The sequence below is a fragment of the Mytilus trossulus genome, chromosome 13 (assembly GCF_036588685.1).
Source record: "Mytilus trossulus isolate FHL-02 chromosome 13, PNRI_Mtr1.1.1.hap1, whole genome shotgun sequence".
Classification (NCBI taxonomy): domain Eukaryota; kingdom Metazoa; phylum Mollusca; class Bivalvia; order Mytilida; family Mytilidae; genus Mytilus; species Mytilus trossulus.
The window spans coordinates 15,984,111-15,999,993 of NC_086385.1; the positions used below are offsets into that span (position 1 = coordinate 15,984,111).

At 31.8% G+C, this 15,883-nt stretch overlaps 1 protein-coding gene across 1 annotated transcript; it reads left to right on the forward strand.

Moving 5' to 3' along the window:
* The first annotated feature begins 5,280 nt into the window (after positions 1-5,280).
* Positions 5,281-10,706, forward strand: LOC134694134 (ankyrin-1-like). The gene is made up of 2 exons (XM_063555129.1): positions 5,281-5,320; positions 7,498-10,706. Exons 1-2 carry the CDS (start codon positions 5,281-5,283, stop codon positions 10,704-10,706), a joined length of 3,249 nt encoding a protein of 1,082 aa, XP_063411199.1.
* The last annotated feature ends 5,177 nt before the right edge of the window (positions 10,707-15,883 follow it).

Sequence of the window (15,883 nt, forward strand, 5' to 3'; positions counted from 1 at the left end):
AGCTGCACTGTAAATAAAGTAAACCACATATACAGTTGATATAAAGATAAATAGCTGTGACACAGTGGTTTTAGTGCCAAAATCTCGATTATTTAAATGACAAATATAGGTCACAGAACTGCCTTCACCCATGAAAACAGCTAATGATAAACTCATCGTAAAAACCAAGATTCAAATGTATAGGTTTATTCCACTATTTTCTTCGGAAAATGGATGTTACAAGTCGGGATTTTAGTGATTGTTTTTCACTTGTTTCGTTAATTGATAAGTTGGTGTTGTCTGTTGTATGGGTTTCACTACGTTTATGAATTTGTCGTTTTATTCAGTACGGTTGGTGTTCAACTGTTAAAGAAGCCAGACTTGTGTGTCCTCATTTAAACTACGTGAAGGAAGTCTAAGTACCATCGGCGACGTTCGAGTCAAAAGTTAAAAATGCCAAACAGAATATGAAGTTTTCGAGCATTGAAAAATCGAAATTCCAAACGGTTAGACCAAACGTCTTTATATACATTGTAACTTAAAGTCAGCTATGAAAGGTTTCGCCATGATATTGTGAATCAATTCAAACTAGAAAATTTAATTTGAATTTATAAGTGTTTATGTAAACTCTAGATGGCTTATTGAAATAAGAGGTATTAAAACAAGAGGCATTGTAAATTTATTTTTGATTTAGTTTTGTGTTCCTTTGGTTGTGTCTCTCCTTCACATCTACGTATATTTAAAGACTTACAGAATGGCAAATTAAATGTAGATCCACAACAGGATTTTTATATCTTGACCACGCATCTCTGTGTTTCCTTCGGTTTTAGTTTGTAACCCGGATTTACTTTCTCTCAATCGATTTAAGACCCTTTAAAAATCGGTATGCTACTCTTCACCCCCTGCAAATAAACCTAGAAGTTATTACTCAAATACCCTGAAAGGAACTAAAATAATATAATGACTAAGTAAGAGAAATAGTGTTTCGCTCTATCTCGTTTGAATCAATTTGGTCCAAAGTGAAATTGAAAAATTTAACAGAAATTGAAATCAATGGTTATGTACTAATATTGCAGACAAGCGTAACTTTAGTTATTCAAATAGAAGAAAAAGGAGTAAGTATCCGTCGGATTCTTATTGGCCTCAATATTTCATGAATTTTAACTAATGTAAAAAGAGGAATTACAGATTCATATAAAACAGGCGACATAGTTAAAAGCTAGTAACAATAAACTAATTTTCAAATTACACACTTTTTACCTCGGATTATATAGTTTTTCGACAAGTCTCATTCTATATGGTTAGACATCCTAGTACTCGGTCAAATAAGAGGAACAAAACAATGTAAACTCAAATATATAATCGATGCTTTTTGTGAAGGTTTGCTGTTTTCTAAATATTACTGTGTATAGAAAACAAAAAAACGCAGGCAATTCTCCGCTGATTGTGCCGTTTGTACGCTTGATTTCAGTTTTACTTAAGTGCATATCAGGATGTCCAACCACAGAAAAAGTAACATGTGGAAAAAGTATAAACTACGGGGTCAATTGTCGGTAACATAAAATAAGATTGTTATGAAGCTGTGTTTATAATGTTAAAACGAACAGCAAACATTAAATATCTGAGCGTCACTGATGAGTCTTTTGTAGAATTAAGGCGCGTCTGGCATATTAATTTATAATTGATATTTAACCTTTGATAACTATTCAGGACTTTGTAATCATAAACCGTTTCCAAGTCAAAGTGGCAAAGTATCATTTCACCACCAAACAGACGTCTGTAGAAACTTTGTTAAAATCAAAGCCCAAATATATGTTTCCTCTTTAATGTGGTATGGGAGTCTAAAATAAAAATGATAGAATTTGTTCATACTTTGCCAAAATGTAGTATCTATTGATACATGTTAAAACATATTATAAAAATGATAGGTCACCATGTATTTTTTCAAGCTACGGGTCGTGACAAAATGACACATTTTGTATGGATTATACAGGAAAAAACACCATTTTGTGAATAGAAACTAAACGAAATGATAGAATTGTAAAATAAATTAGGAAAATATAGCTTTCAAACAATGCTTTGATAATATCAAAAGAAAAGATAGGGTCACCGTGCGTTTTTTCCAGCTAAAATACAAAGTAGGAAAATTCCATGAACAATCCAACAGAAAATGCACTGTTTTAGAGTTACCTCCCCTTAAAATGACAATTTCAAAATATTTAAAAACAACCAAAGATAATCTACACTTGTACATATATTTATATTTATAAGTTATATTCTTATAAATTGGATCTTTTAAATGTAAAAACACATGAAATATCTGCATTCTTGCATCAAATTTTGCTAATTTGAAAGAAAATATGGACCTTAGATTCTCTGTTTTTTACAATCCAAGATGGCGAAAGACACCCATACCACCTTAACAAAACATTCTTTACCCTAAACATTTGTTATAATTAGGGGCCCTTAGTGGACGAGTGTTCTCAGTAGTTACGACTGTAATCACTAGCCAGTCTACACTGTCGTTGTGAGTGCGAACCCCGCTCATGCGGGTGCACTCGACTCCAATCATAATTGACTAGAATTGTCAGTTTTTTTATCGAAGGTTGGTGTTTTTTTCCGGACAACCCGTCTTCCTCCTTTAATTAAAATTAATTCCCACGAAATAGTCAAAATGCGGTGCTTAAAAGTAGCGTTTAAACACCGAAAAAAACAATCATAACTAGGCTATATTTGTGTAAGCGAAATATGTCACATAGGATCATCTTTTTTGGGGGGATGGGATGTGTGTTGCTTAGTTTTTGTTTAATTTGTAGAGATGTGTGTGCTGTTTCTTGTCTTTTTGTCTTTTTTTTGGCCATAGCATTGTCCGTTTAATTGCGACCTATGAGTTTGCATTGACCCTTTGGTATCCTTCGTTTTTCGTTTCAACTCATGTGCCTCTAAGCATCTATATTTTATAATTGAGTTAGACTCATAGAAATACCAATCAACATGAAAACATTCACAAGAATATCAGGTATTATCTCGTAAATCTTAGGTGAAATTTTCACATGAATTTCTAGTGAAATCCATGTGAAATTGATATGTGAAAAATATGCCTGTGGATATGAACTTATCATCGAAAATGAAATTAGACAAAAACGAAACTAAGCACAGCAATTATGTTATTTTAGGTACAGCATCTTCAGAGACATTTGATCTGACCTTAATGATATGTCTGATAAGAAATTTAACCAAAATTCAAATTGAAGACGAACTACCATTCACGGGCAAGGATGTTGTTGGAGCAGCCCTTACAACAATTAAATACTATAGAAACAAAATAATGCACAGTAGTGATGGAATTTTAAAAGATGTAATTTTCAATAAATGGTGGGACGAAACTTCTTATGTAAGTATAAATTAAATTTATATTAGGCTATCATTTATTTTCAAAAGTCAACCGAAAAGTTTGCATAACAAAACTCAAATCAAGAGTAACACAAATACATATATTTTATGTTTTTTACCAAATTATATTTTCATGTGAAACATGAGTTCGAGATATTTTTGCGCTTTACTTGTGTCGCTTCACATACACATGCAAAATTTGCTCACGTGAATTTCACATGAATCTCACATGAAATTCACGTGAAAAATTTCATGTGAAATTCACCTCAAATGAGCTTATACATGAAACTCACTTGAAACTCTTCATGTGAATTTCACGTGAATTGAGATTCACGTGATTCTCACGTAAAAAATTTCACATGAATTTCATATGAACTTTTCAAAAAAAAATATTGGTAGTTTTCATGATTTTTCTTGAATTTAAAAAGTTAGATGTTTTATGAAATACTATATTTTAAAAATTCATGTGAATTTTACGTGAACAAATTCATGTAATTTTCATGTGAATTTTACGTGAACAAATTCATGTAATTTTCATGTGAAGTTCACGTGAATTTCACATGAGATTCATGTGAAACTCACATAAACTGATTTCACGTGAGTTTCACGTATAAGCTCGTTTGAGGTGAAATTCACGTGAATTTCATGTGAGATTCACATGAATTTATATTCATGTGAAATTGATGTGAATGAAAATTGCCTGTGTACTTCAGTCGAGTTCTGGAGGTTTTTTTTGGCACCACAAACGCAATTAAAATCCCTTCAGTCATGTCCGATGTAAAATATTTGACATCACAATCACTGCAGTCGTATCAATCTGCGACCTACATAAAGCAGATTATTAAGCACAACACCTAATACGATGCCAACATTGCCTCATTTATATAGTAATTGTTATCCTGCAAGTGGGTGTCTTAACATAAATATACAACCACACAGGTATCGCTATGCTGTATCTGTATCTGTATACTATACATATATTGGTTTCAAGCTCAGCACACTGCCGGACTACGTTTGTGAATTGCTGTTGGCGAGTGTTGTATGAACCTGTGTGACCTCAGAATGTGTATTGTATTTCAATGAGAGTATTGTTGACCTTATGCGAACTATGTATGAGATAAGTTGATATGTTAGAATAGATAATTAATTTTTTTAAGCGATTTTTTATTGATGACCATTCGAGATTCTTTTCTGCGAACCCGTCTTAAACTGTATATGTGATTAGGATATTACTACGTGGACCTCAAGGGATTCTTAATCGAAAATAAATGTGATTTTTTTTCAGCCTTTCAATCAAAGCACAAACAATCTACAGAATTTACTACAGGATAAATACAATAATTGTTTAGTGTCTTTAAATATCAGCTGATATTTAAAGATACTAAACAGTTATTGTCTATTTATTTAGTAATAGTTTATCCAGAAGCTTTTTTTCGCTACATGATGTATTTTAGACAAATGTTGATAAGAACTATAAATTATGTAGAATCATATTGCCTCTTATTATGATCATTATACATCTCCCTTTAAAAACAATATCAGTTTATTTAGTCTAGTTTAGAAATATTTAACTTCTGAGCCGATAATATTCAAGAAGACTTCAAGAGACAGAATAAGTGGTAGAAATATTTTTCTTAGTAGCTATAAAAATGTCCCACTTCTTAATTAATAAAAACCTTCGCATGAGTAAAGTACCACTAGTTTTATCTTAGTTTCTAAAATATTTTGTAATAAATCACCTTCATAAAGGAATAAGAGTTTATGTTACACTAAATTGATCCCTTATTTACCTTAAATTTTAAGGCAATCATACAACTTGGTGGAATTAGTTTTATAGAGTCCTGCAGTCTCGCAAAAACTCGCAGACTTGATAGAAATGACAGGGAAATTTGCAATGAAATCAGAAACATGATTGGAACGTTCGACTCAGTTCCCAAAGGAGTACGAGGTATGTTAGATATCGATCAATGGAGTTATTTTTAAATAGATTGAATGGTTGAATTGATTCATATTGGATGTATTATACTTTTATGTCCCGAATGTTACAAACGAATCATAACACATATTCTCACTATGCATGAGTGATACTCAATAAAGACAAAAGTAGTATACTGCTGTCCGAAACTCATAAATCTATTGAGAAAAAAACAAATTCGGGTAACAAACTAAAACCGAGGGAAACACATCAAATAGTGAAATCAAGAGGAGAACAACGAAACCCTACATTAAAATGTAACACACTCAGAAACGAACTGAAATATAACAATAACCATTTCCTGACTTTGAATTGTACAGGACATTTAAAGAAAACAATGGTTTTGTGGCATGCCAAACCTCCTGCATAATTAACTCGTGCATGTGCATTACTCCCACATCGCAGTGACAGTACAATCAAAACACAAACTTTAAAAGAATCGTGATGATGTATGTACACATTTAGTTCACATATTGACATTTTAACTTGAGTTAAAATGTGTAATTGTCTTTAATTTTTACGATTGGGATTAAAATCAATCAAATGTTGCTAATAAAATAGATCGTAAAGTAAGGACAAAAAATACAATCATAAAAATATCGAAAACCCAGGAAAATTCAAACGAGAAGTCCCTTATTAGATGGCAAATACAAAAGCTCAAACACATCAAATGAATTGGTAAAAACTGTCATATTCTAACTTGGTACAGACATTTTCTTATGTTGAAAATGGTTGAATAAACCTGGTTTTAAAGCTAGCTCAACCTTTCACTTGTGTGATAGTCGCATCAAATTGCATTATATTCACAATGATGTTTAAACAAAACAAACAGACATGATATGCACACATGTCAAAATAGGGGTAAAACAGTCAGCATTGTATTATAAGTTTAATTACTATCATACAAACAAATATGTAACAAAGAAACACAAAATGGCATATGGAAAACGCACATAAAAGATACAATCCGTAAATAAAATAGTATTTAAAAAGACAAATAAAAGACTATAACACGTTATTAAAATGACCAACAACCTCAATACCAAGATCAATACATCAAAACCATCAAATATTATTTGTGCGGTGCTAAGAGACTATTTATCATCAAGGTCTAGTAATGCTGGCGAAATTTGTATATTGCTACTAAAGTGGGAGAAATTGATAATTTCAAAATTAAAATCGTCTCTTAAGGACCAAACATTATGTAATTTGATTAAATTTGCAATACATGGCCAAAAGTTTTACACTGTCGTAAGGTATAGTAAAGCCTTCGTGGACTAGCTAGAACCCATCGTATTCTTGATAAGATGTCGTGTAACCATCGTGAAGGAATCATATGGCCTGCAGCTAAATATTTGAATGACATATACTTCTTTGAGTTACTGCTGTATGTGGTAACAAAAATGCTTCGCCTGTTGATTTATTGTTAGACAAGTTCTGCACCATCTTTCCACGAAATCAAAGTCCATATTCGGAATTGTTTAAACCTCATTGGAGTTATGTATAAAACGTAATATCGCTTTTCAAAACTATGTATATATATTCCATAAATAGACGGATTTTTTATATTAAAAAATAAGATACTGAAGAGTTATGGATATTGAAAATTTGTAGGATGTTGTGATTTTATATTATTCAAGTTCAAAAGTTAAAAAAAATGTGACCCTATCAGACAATTGTTTTAAACTGTAAAAGAACTGTGTCACTATTTCTTTAAAACCTAATGGGAAATCTGTATATCCCTTGTACTTATTATAAGGAAATGGATTATGTGAATATATTTAATAGCTTTTAAGTCTTTTAAATAATATAAGGAGTCATACATGTAACACCCTAAAGTCCGTGGCAAGAAATGATGTATGTGACCTTTTATTTTTCCTAAACTGATACTGTCCCACTTTAAGAATTTATAAAATCACCGCAATAATTTCTAAATTCATTTTTATTATCTTTGATAATGCTAATGATTGTTATTAGATTCGATTCTAATAATCTTTAATTCTAATTAGTTTTGGTATTGCTTAATCGATTTATACCTTTTGAACAGCGGTATACTACTGATGCCTTCATCTATAGGACTATATTGATTTTGCAAATTGTTGAATCTTTAAAGACCAATTATGTCTGCATAATCTAATTTTGCATTGTAGATGTATGGGACAGAAGTATACTTGAATGGAAAAAAGAAAATGTGGCACAAACAAGAGCAATGCAACGATTAACAGAATTGGTTGAACTAAATAATGTTGCATTAGCTGTCGGTCCATCTGGTTGCGGAAAATCTACTGCAATACATTATATTGCCTTGCAGTTTGCTCAAACAAAAAAATACAATATAATTATTGTAGAAAATCTTGAAGAGATCAAATTCTTTTACGATCCTGACCGTAAAAATATTGTTGTAATGGAAAATGTTTTTGGCAACGCAACATTTGATAAACATAAAGCCACAAAATGGTTTGAAAAGAAGAAAGATATCAAAGCTATGCTAGACAATAATTGTTTTAAAATATTAGCGTCATGCAAAACTCACTTTTTCCAACACGAAATAGTAAAAACAATTGAATTCTTATCAGAAGCCAGTTGCGACTTTTTAGCAAGAGACTATTGCTTAACAGATGATGAAAGGCTAGAAATTGCAAATTTCTATTTAACAGAAGATGAAATTCAACTTCTTAAATCATCAAACGTTTTGTCAGAATTTGACTTTTTCCCTCTACTTTGTCAACATTATTCTCTCCAGAAGTCTAGTAGCGTAGTTGAGTTTTTTGCAGATCCAACTGATGCTGTATGCAATGATTTATCGCGTTTAAAACTTTTTGACCAAACCGCATTGGCGACATTATTTCTATTTGTTGTCTATAATAACAATATGGCAGAAAGTCTATTTACTATGAAAATCAAAATCAAGCCAATCCTTAAAAACATTGCTGATTATTTTGATTTGAAATCAATTCTTTCAATTCAAGTTGTAAAAAATGAAATCGAAAGACTAAACAACTCATATATTAGAAAATTAAACACACAATACTCAATGCACGAAAAAATATTTGAAATTTATGTTTTCTTTTTTGGTAGTCATATGATTGACCTAACGATCGATTTTGCGCACCGAGATATAATACGTGATCGTTTTGTTATCAAAGGTTTATCAGGAGATGTTGTCAAGAATGAAATTGTTGTCGAACTTCCGTTGGAAAAAGAAAAGAAATATTTTGACAGATTAAAAAAAGACATAGACCAAGGTTTTATAAAACATGTTTTTGCAAACCGAAACTTAAAAGATTCATCTTTCCGTTCTGACTTCATAACGCAGATAATTGGGAAGGATACTATTGATTCGTTATCAGATAAAATGTTATTTTCATTGGTGTTGACTATGTTGGATCAACATTTCTATGACATTGTAGCTATTCTCCTGAGAAAAGAAATACAATTAGATCGATTATATTGGGATGGTGAGACAGCTCTATTTAAAGCTGCTAAAGCAGGATGCTCTGAAGTCGTACAAGCACTGCTGAAACAAAATACAGATCCAAATTATCATGCTTGTTTTAATTCGCTTAACAGTTTTGAAAAAGCATATCCTAATCTTACAGTTAAGAGCATTTTTCGTAATATTGACACCTCTCGGGAAAATTATGTTCCTCGTGTCAATTTAATGTTTTTTCCCTATAAAACAATTTTTCCATTTAGTTCCGAACCATACAGTAAAATAAATTCAAGCTTTGATATTGTTCAATCGTTCCTTGACGATATGTACTGCAACACACAGTCTCAGATTAACCGAATCGAACCGTACAGAATATCGCCACTTCATATCGCTGCTCAGAGAGGAAATACAGATATAGTAAACTTACTATTAATCCATAATGCTTTACCTGATTATGAAAATGACTGTCCAAAAATAGCATCACCCTTGTTGACAGCTTCAAGTAAAGGCTTCACTGATATTGTACAGTTATTATTAATTAAGAATACATCTAATTCTGATGTAACTGAATTAAGAAAAACGAAACCCTACCTAATTGAAATTAGTCGGTTAAATTTAGAGAGTTGTTTGTTTGTAGCCGTTGAGAAAGGTTATCATAAAGTTGTTAAGTTATTGCTGAAATATAAAACGGATTTTTTTAAATGCCATGATCATTCATTAATACAAACGCCATATTCTCAATTTGAAAAGCATTTGGTTTGGAATATGGTTGCTATTGCTATTGTTCGAGGTCACGATAATATTGTGCTGTTGCTTTTAGAAAATGATGATTATTCAAATCTTAGCGACGTTAAAGATGTATCGATTTTAAATAAAGCTATATGTGACGGTAAGACTAAAATAGTAAAGTTGTTATTAGAACATAATTTTAATCCTAATATGCATGATAACTTGGAATCACCTTTGGGTAGGGCGGTAAGCCTTGGTAAAGTTAAGATCGTAAAATTATTGTTAGAACATAAAAGTAATCCAAATAGGTGTGATTATATGGGAAAGTCACCACTGTACAAAGCTTCATGGGGAGGTCATACGGAAATTGTCAAGTTACTTCTAGAACACAACAGCGATGTGAATTTTACTGATAGGGCCGGTACATCTCTTTTGCATGTTGCTGCATATCAAGGTCATTTTGGGATTGTAAAATTGTTGTTACAACATAAAATTGATACAAATATATGTAATTATGACCATAAATCACCCCTGTTTATTGCCACAGAGTATGGTCAGAAAGAAATTGTAGCATTATTGTTAATGAATAAATGTAATCCAAACATATGTGATGATAGCAGTATATCTCCTTTACTTATGGCAACAATGAAAGGCAACAATGAGCTGGTGAAATTATTATTAGAGTATAAAAGTGATCCTAATATATGTGATGATATGAACACATCCCCTTTACTTACGGCAACAATGAAAGGTAATAGTGACCTCGTTAAATTATTATTAGAGTATAAAAGTGATCCTAACATATGTCATAAAAAAAAAGAATTGTCTGCTATGGAAGAATTCATAAAGAAATTGTTAGAACGAAATTGTGACCCAAATGGAATTATCAAAGACAATGAATCGCCACTGTTGGCAGCGTCATCTAAGGGTCATACTGACATCGTAAAACTATTATTAGACTATAATAGTGATTGTAATGCATGTAACCAAGACAATGAATCACCTGTGTATGTTGCATCACGACAAGGGTATATTGAAATTGTCAAGTTATTGTTAGATCATAGTGTTGATCCTTTTTTATGTAACAAAGATAAGGAGTCGCCTCTCCAAGTAGCTTCGCGTAGAAATCATATAGAAATTGTTTATTTATTAAAGAATTACGAAAGTGTATATATTCGTCATCATGACTCTACTTAGTCGTTTCAACTCACGAAAGAAAAACATTGTAAAATATGAATCATGGTACATGTAGCACTCAAATTTTGAACAGGATAGTATCATTTGTGTGGTGTTTAATGTGTATGTTTTTTATTTCAATAAATGTTAAAACTATATTTCAATTTGTTTATCTTTTTCAAGTTTCGTGAACGTTTGATAATACATTTCCCTTTGATTATTGTGATTTGTATCACATAACGCAAAGATTTACAGTGCTTTGGAGAAAACAAAAAAACAATGGATGTGAAGTTAGCGGCCGGTTCGTTGATCAATATTCGATATTCAACCGGCTGTTAACAGTCGGTTCAATATTCGTGTTTAGTTGAAAATTTAAAAAAAAGAAATATATTTGATAACATAAAAAGCATGATTTTTATAGCCGAAAGAAGTGAAAAGATAGTAAGGAATCGTTTTATGACCCCCATAAGTTATCTTAAACTCTCGTTGTCCTCGAATGTAACCTCTTAATAATGCTTATGTAAGTTGTATATTACTCTTAATGTTATATAGATTTTATCATTAAACGACATTAAAACCTAAACAAAAAACGATCACTCTAGAAACATTTAAGATATAAATATAAATATATATGAAGAGCCCCCCCCCCCTCTCCCCCCAAAAAAGAGAATATATAGTGAAAACCTACCTGAGACCGCTGAAATGACGTTGATGCACCCCTGTTCTTTCACTGTCTTTACAATTAGACGAAATGATAGACTCTGTAATAAAAACATTTTATTACAGGGTTTCCTTGAATAATGTCATCTTTGATATCTACGCAGGGCTAATATTGTCATATTTCTGCAACAAATTGTCAAAATTCCTGGACAAAGGGCACAGGGCAATGATGAGAGCATTATTAATTATATAATACGATTTCCTACGTATCTTATCAGTCCTCTTTACTATGAAAATCCTGTTTTTAATGTTATAAAGTTTTTAACATTTTTTTTTATTTTCAACAAAACATTTTGAATATCGAACCGACTGCTAGAAGCCGTTTGGATATTTACTATCTAATATTGAATAACGAACCGTTTGCTAACTACACATACATAAAACAAACTGAAGAAAAAAAATAAGATTCGAAGTTTTACATGTCAATGAAAACACCTATACAATATAAAATTACACAAATTATAAAAAAAGTAGAAGTTTTGTATACGTCATCCCTGCTGCACACACACAAAAAGCCAGACAAAGATAAAAGGTCAACAAACAGGCTACTACAATCTTTAAAATCATATTTTACTTTTAAAATGCGGATGGCATCAAATGTACATTCAAACTAATCAGTCGAAGATTAACTAGTAATGACATGGCAAAAAAAGAAAAACCACAAAATGACATCCAAAAATTTACAAAACTCTATAAAAAAAACTGAATACTGAGCACAAAAACCTCAAACAAACCAGGACTATCTCAGATTTATCATTTTTTCTATAATCTCCAAATTACACAACATTTTAAGATACGTTTGACAAAATACACCAACCGATTACATTTTATTCAATCGAATTAACTTCATACACCATCAGCCAAGATAAAAGTCACCACAAAACAAAAGTCACAAATTGTTTCGACCAGTAATTACAAAAATATATGCATGAGTAGTATGTCTACTGATGTATTGTTCTCATGTTCATGAAATTAAACGCTAAATTGAATATTGATACTTTTTGTTTTCGTAGAATAATGTGTTGTTTAAAATTGAGTATATGCTAAGATTTAAGACAAAATAAGCGATCGGAAAAAGCCAAGGTTGAATGCAAAGTTCACTGTTCGAATAAGAATTTGATTACTTTAAACAGTTTCAGAGGCTACAAATTACATAATAGATATGATCTATTATGTGTTCGTATTGCTATACTAGCTGCAAGATTTTTTTAAATCAAATTCATAACAATCTCAAGCTACCATTTACTTTTCATATAATATAGGATGTGGTAAGAGTGTTAATGTGAGAACTATCCACCAAATGGAATTCAATTTAGCTACTTTTGGTAAACGTGAGAAATTATGCAAAGAGAAACCTCAACCCGTCCAGTTAGTTTTTAAGGGTCTGTCTCGATATGACAAACGTGAAACAATTCAAACAAAATACTACGTGCCCGTTATAACATAACATAATAGCATACAACGGCAACTACTGCATTTCAGGATTCTGATTTGGGATCGGCGCGTATAGATTATGGCAGACTTAAACTTCTCCGTCCATAGACAGAAGTGTAAAAGGGGGACGAAAGATACCAAATGGACAGTTCAACTCATCGTTTGAAAACTGACAACGCCATTTCTAAACAAAGACAAACAGACAAATAATAGTACAGAATACACACCATAGAAAGTATAAGACTAAGCAACACGAACCCCAACAAACACTGAGGGTGATCTCAAGTGCTCCGGAAGGGTAAGCTGATCCTGCTCCACATGTGGCACCCGTCGTGTTGCTTATGTTATCAAAAATCTGGTACGTAGTCTTATTTGGTAGGTCAAATTCGTGAAAAGGGAAGGGTATTGTAGTTACGACATAAGAAACATATCCGATATCATCTGTGGAACGGTTATTCCAAAACGGTCAACCAACTCGTGATGACTTCTAAGTAATGATTTCAAATTCACAATTTGGAACACTTAGTTTAATAGCTTCCCTGTGAGCACCAATCCTCTATCAAGAAAATCATAATAGGAAACACAAACCCGGGAATATCGAATCAATTTGGTGTGTCTGCGCTGCTTGAACTTTGCTACATAGAAAGTTCACAATCGGGAAGCTGAAATCATTAGTTTTTTTAGTAAAGCTTTGTTTTAACCGACCCTCATTATCAATCTGTTGTATCCTTTATCTCTAGTTCGATGGGATATATTCATTTAACATAGTCACCAAGTGTTGTTCCTGTATGAAGTCAACCTTAAATAAACAAGTCGGTAAGAAGAGGAGTGCAATTGGTTCCCATCGGAATTCCGAAAATCTGTTGAAAAACATGTCCTCTTAACGTAACAAATATGTTGTCGATCAAGAAATCAATCATCTTGATAATGTTAGTTTCAGAGAAGTTTTTAGTCCGGCTTAGATTGTTGATAAAATAGATGTTAATAATTTAGAAAGAGGTTTCATGGAGCACTCACTACAAACCAGTAAAAGTCTGAAATAGTCTATCAATAAAGGCAACAGTAGTATACCGCTGTTCTAAACTCATAAATTGATTTGAAAAAAAATCCGGGTAAGAAACTAAAACTGAGGGAAACGCATTTAATATAAGAAGAGAACAGCGACACAACAGAAACACAATATTAATATGTAACACACACAGAAACGAACCATAATATAACAATCGCCATTTTCCTGACTTGGTACAGAATATTTTAAGAAAGAAATGGTGGGTTGAACCTGGTGTTGTGATATGCCAAACCTCCTGCTTTTATAGCAATGTTGAATATAAAATTAAAATGACAACATTACATGCAAGGACTACAATACAATTAAATGGGAGAACATATAGGACAGAGAAACACACGAATAATAGCTAACAAAAGGTATGGGGTTTAAAATTTAATATGTCAGACGTGTGTTTCATACACACAAGACTAACCAGTTACGCTCAGATGAAACAAGTTCGAAAGCCAAACAGTAGAAGAGCACTAAGGACCAAAAGTTCCAAAAAGTTGTGCCAAATGTCTTTACTCGATTGAACTGTTTTTTACTCGATCATTATGATTTGGTCTGAATTTTACTAGACATTATTTGACCCTAGTTTTAACAATGCTGGACTGTAGTGATGTGTACTTGACCCTTATCTTTATCATTGTAAAATAACTTTTACTCGACCAGTCTCAACCAGTCTTAACCCGTTCTCGACTTTTTTTCGTCAGTCTTAACCATACTTGACCAAAGGTCTGAACTATACTCGACCATTCTGACCATACTTATCCAACTAACCTCTACTTTGTTTTAATTTAAACTGTTAGAGCGGATTCCAATGAGTATGTAACCAAATGTTATGTCTTTGGTTAGCTTGCTTATTGGCTAAACCGCGAAGTCATGGTAAGGCTAGGTAATCTATCCCACTTCAAGAATAGACTAGTCCGACAGAAACTCAATCAATCTGTCTGTTCGATCTGTCTGTTGGACTATACTACTTCGAAACGAGGGTAGTCTACCTGACATAATAATGACTTCACGGTTAAGCTAACAAGCAAGCTTATCAACGACATTACCTTTCGCTACACACTCAATGGAATCAGCTGTAAAATATATTTCTTTTTAACTGAAATGACTGATATGACAACAGCTATAATAAGATAAAGCTGCATATAAAAACAGATTTGGATTTTCTTGCAGGATTTTTCAAATTTATCAAATAGAGATAGTTAAATCCTACTTTCTTATATACTAATCTTCTAATACTTATTTTAAAGTTTTAGAGATTTATTAAAAAATATATTTCTTTTATAAAAATCACATACTGGGGGTAACCAAATCTTATTAAAGTGCTTCTTGTTTCGTGAGTGTTCTTTTTAATCTAGATATTCCTAAATTCCTAAATAGAAACTAAATAGGTCAGTTTCATGGTTACATACACTTAATGTATAATTGTCTTTTAAAAAAGATAACAACAGTCGACAAAATCACTTATTTGTTTAATCTTATTTTAGAAATATAACTATTATTGTTAATTAGGATAAGTATATTATAATATTTAAAAACAAAAAATTAAAAAAAGAATAAAAAATTAATTAAAGTGATAGAATTGTTCTGATTAGTTGTGAAGTAAATATATGAGTGTATTTCTTTCTAACCTCAATGTTGTAAACGTTGTGTGGCGTTTGCTATTGTTTTCTATACGCTACAAAAGTAGAAACAAATACATCGTTTACCCTGTTTCAACTGTTAATAAAGCGTGCTCATGTTATTAATAAACAAACTTATTACGCAGTTTTAATTCAATGCGGTTCCTTGAATCAACATAGTAATAAAGAATTAACACCGTTTTTTTTCAATTTCAAATGTATAATAGTTTGTTGCTTAATACTTAAGATTATACAGTGTTTCGTGATTTGTTTATACTGTTAAAGCATGGGTCCCTTTTCCCAACTATTGCCTTGATTCAGCAAGTTATTCTTTTATACATGTTACGTTTATACGTTATGAAAGG

Coding starts and splice junctions, on each gene's coding strand:
- LOC134694134 (XM_063555129.1), top strand. CDS start 5,281: ATGATTGGAACGTTCGACTCAGTTCCCAAAGGAGTACGAG. Junction 5,321..7,497: donor AGTTCCCAAAGGAGTACGAG/GTATGTTAGATA, acceptor TTTGCATTGTAG/ATGTATGGGACAGAAGTATA.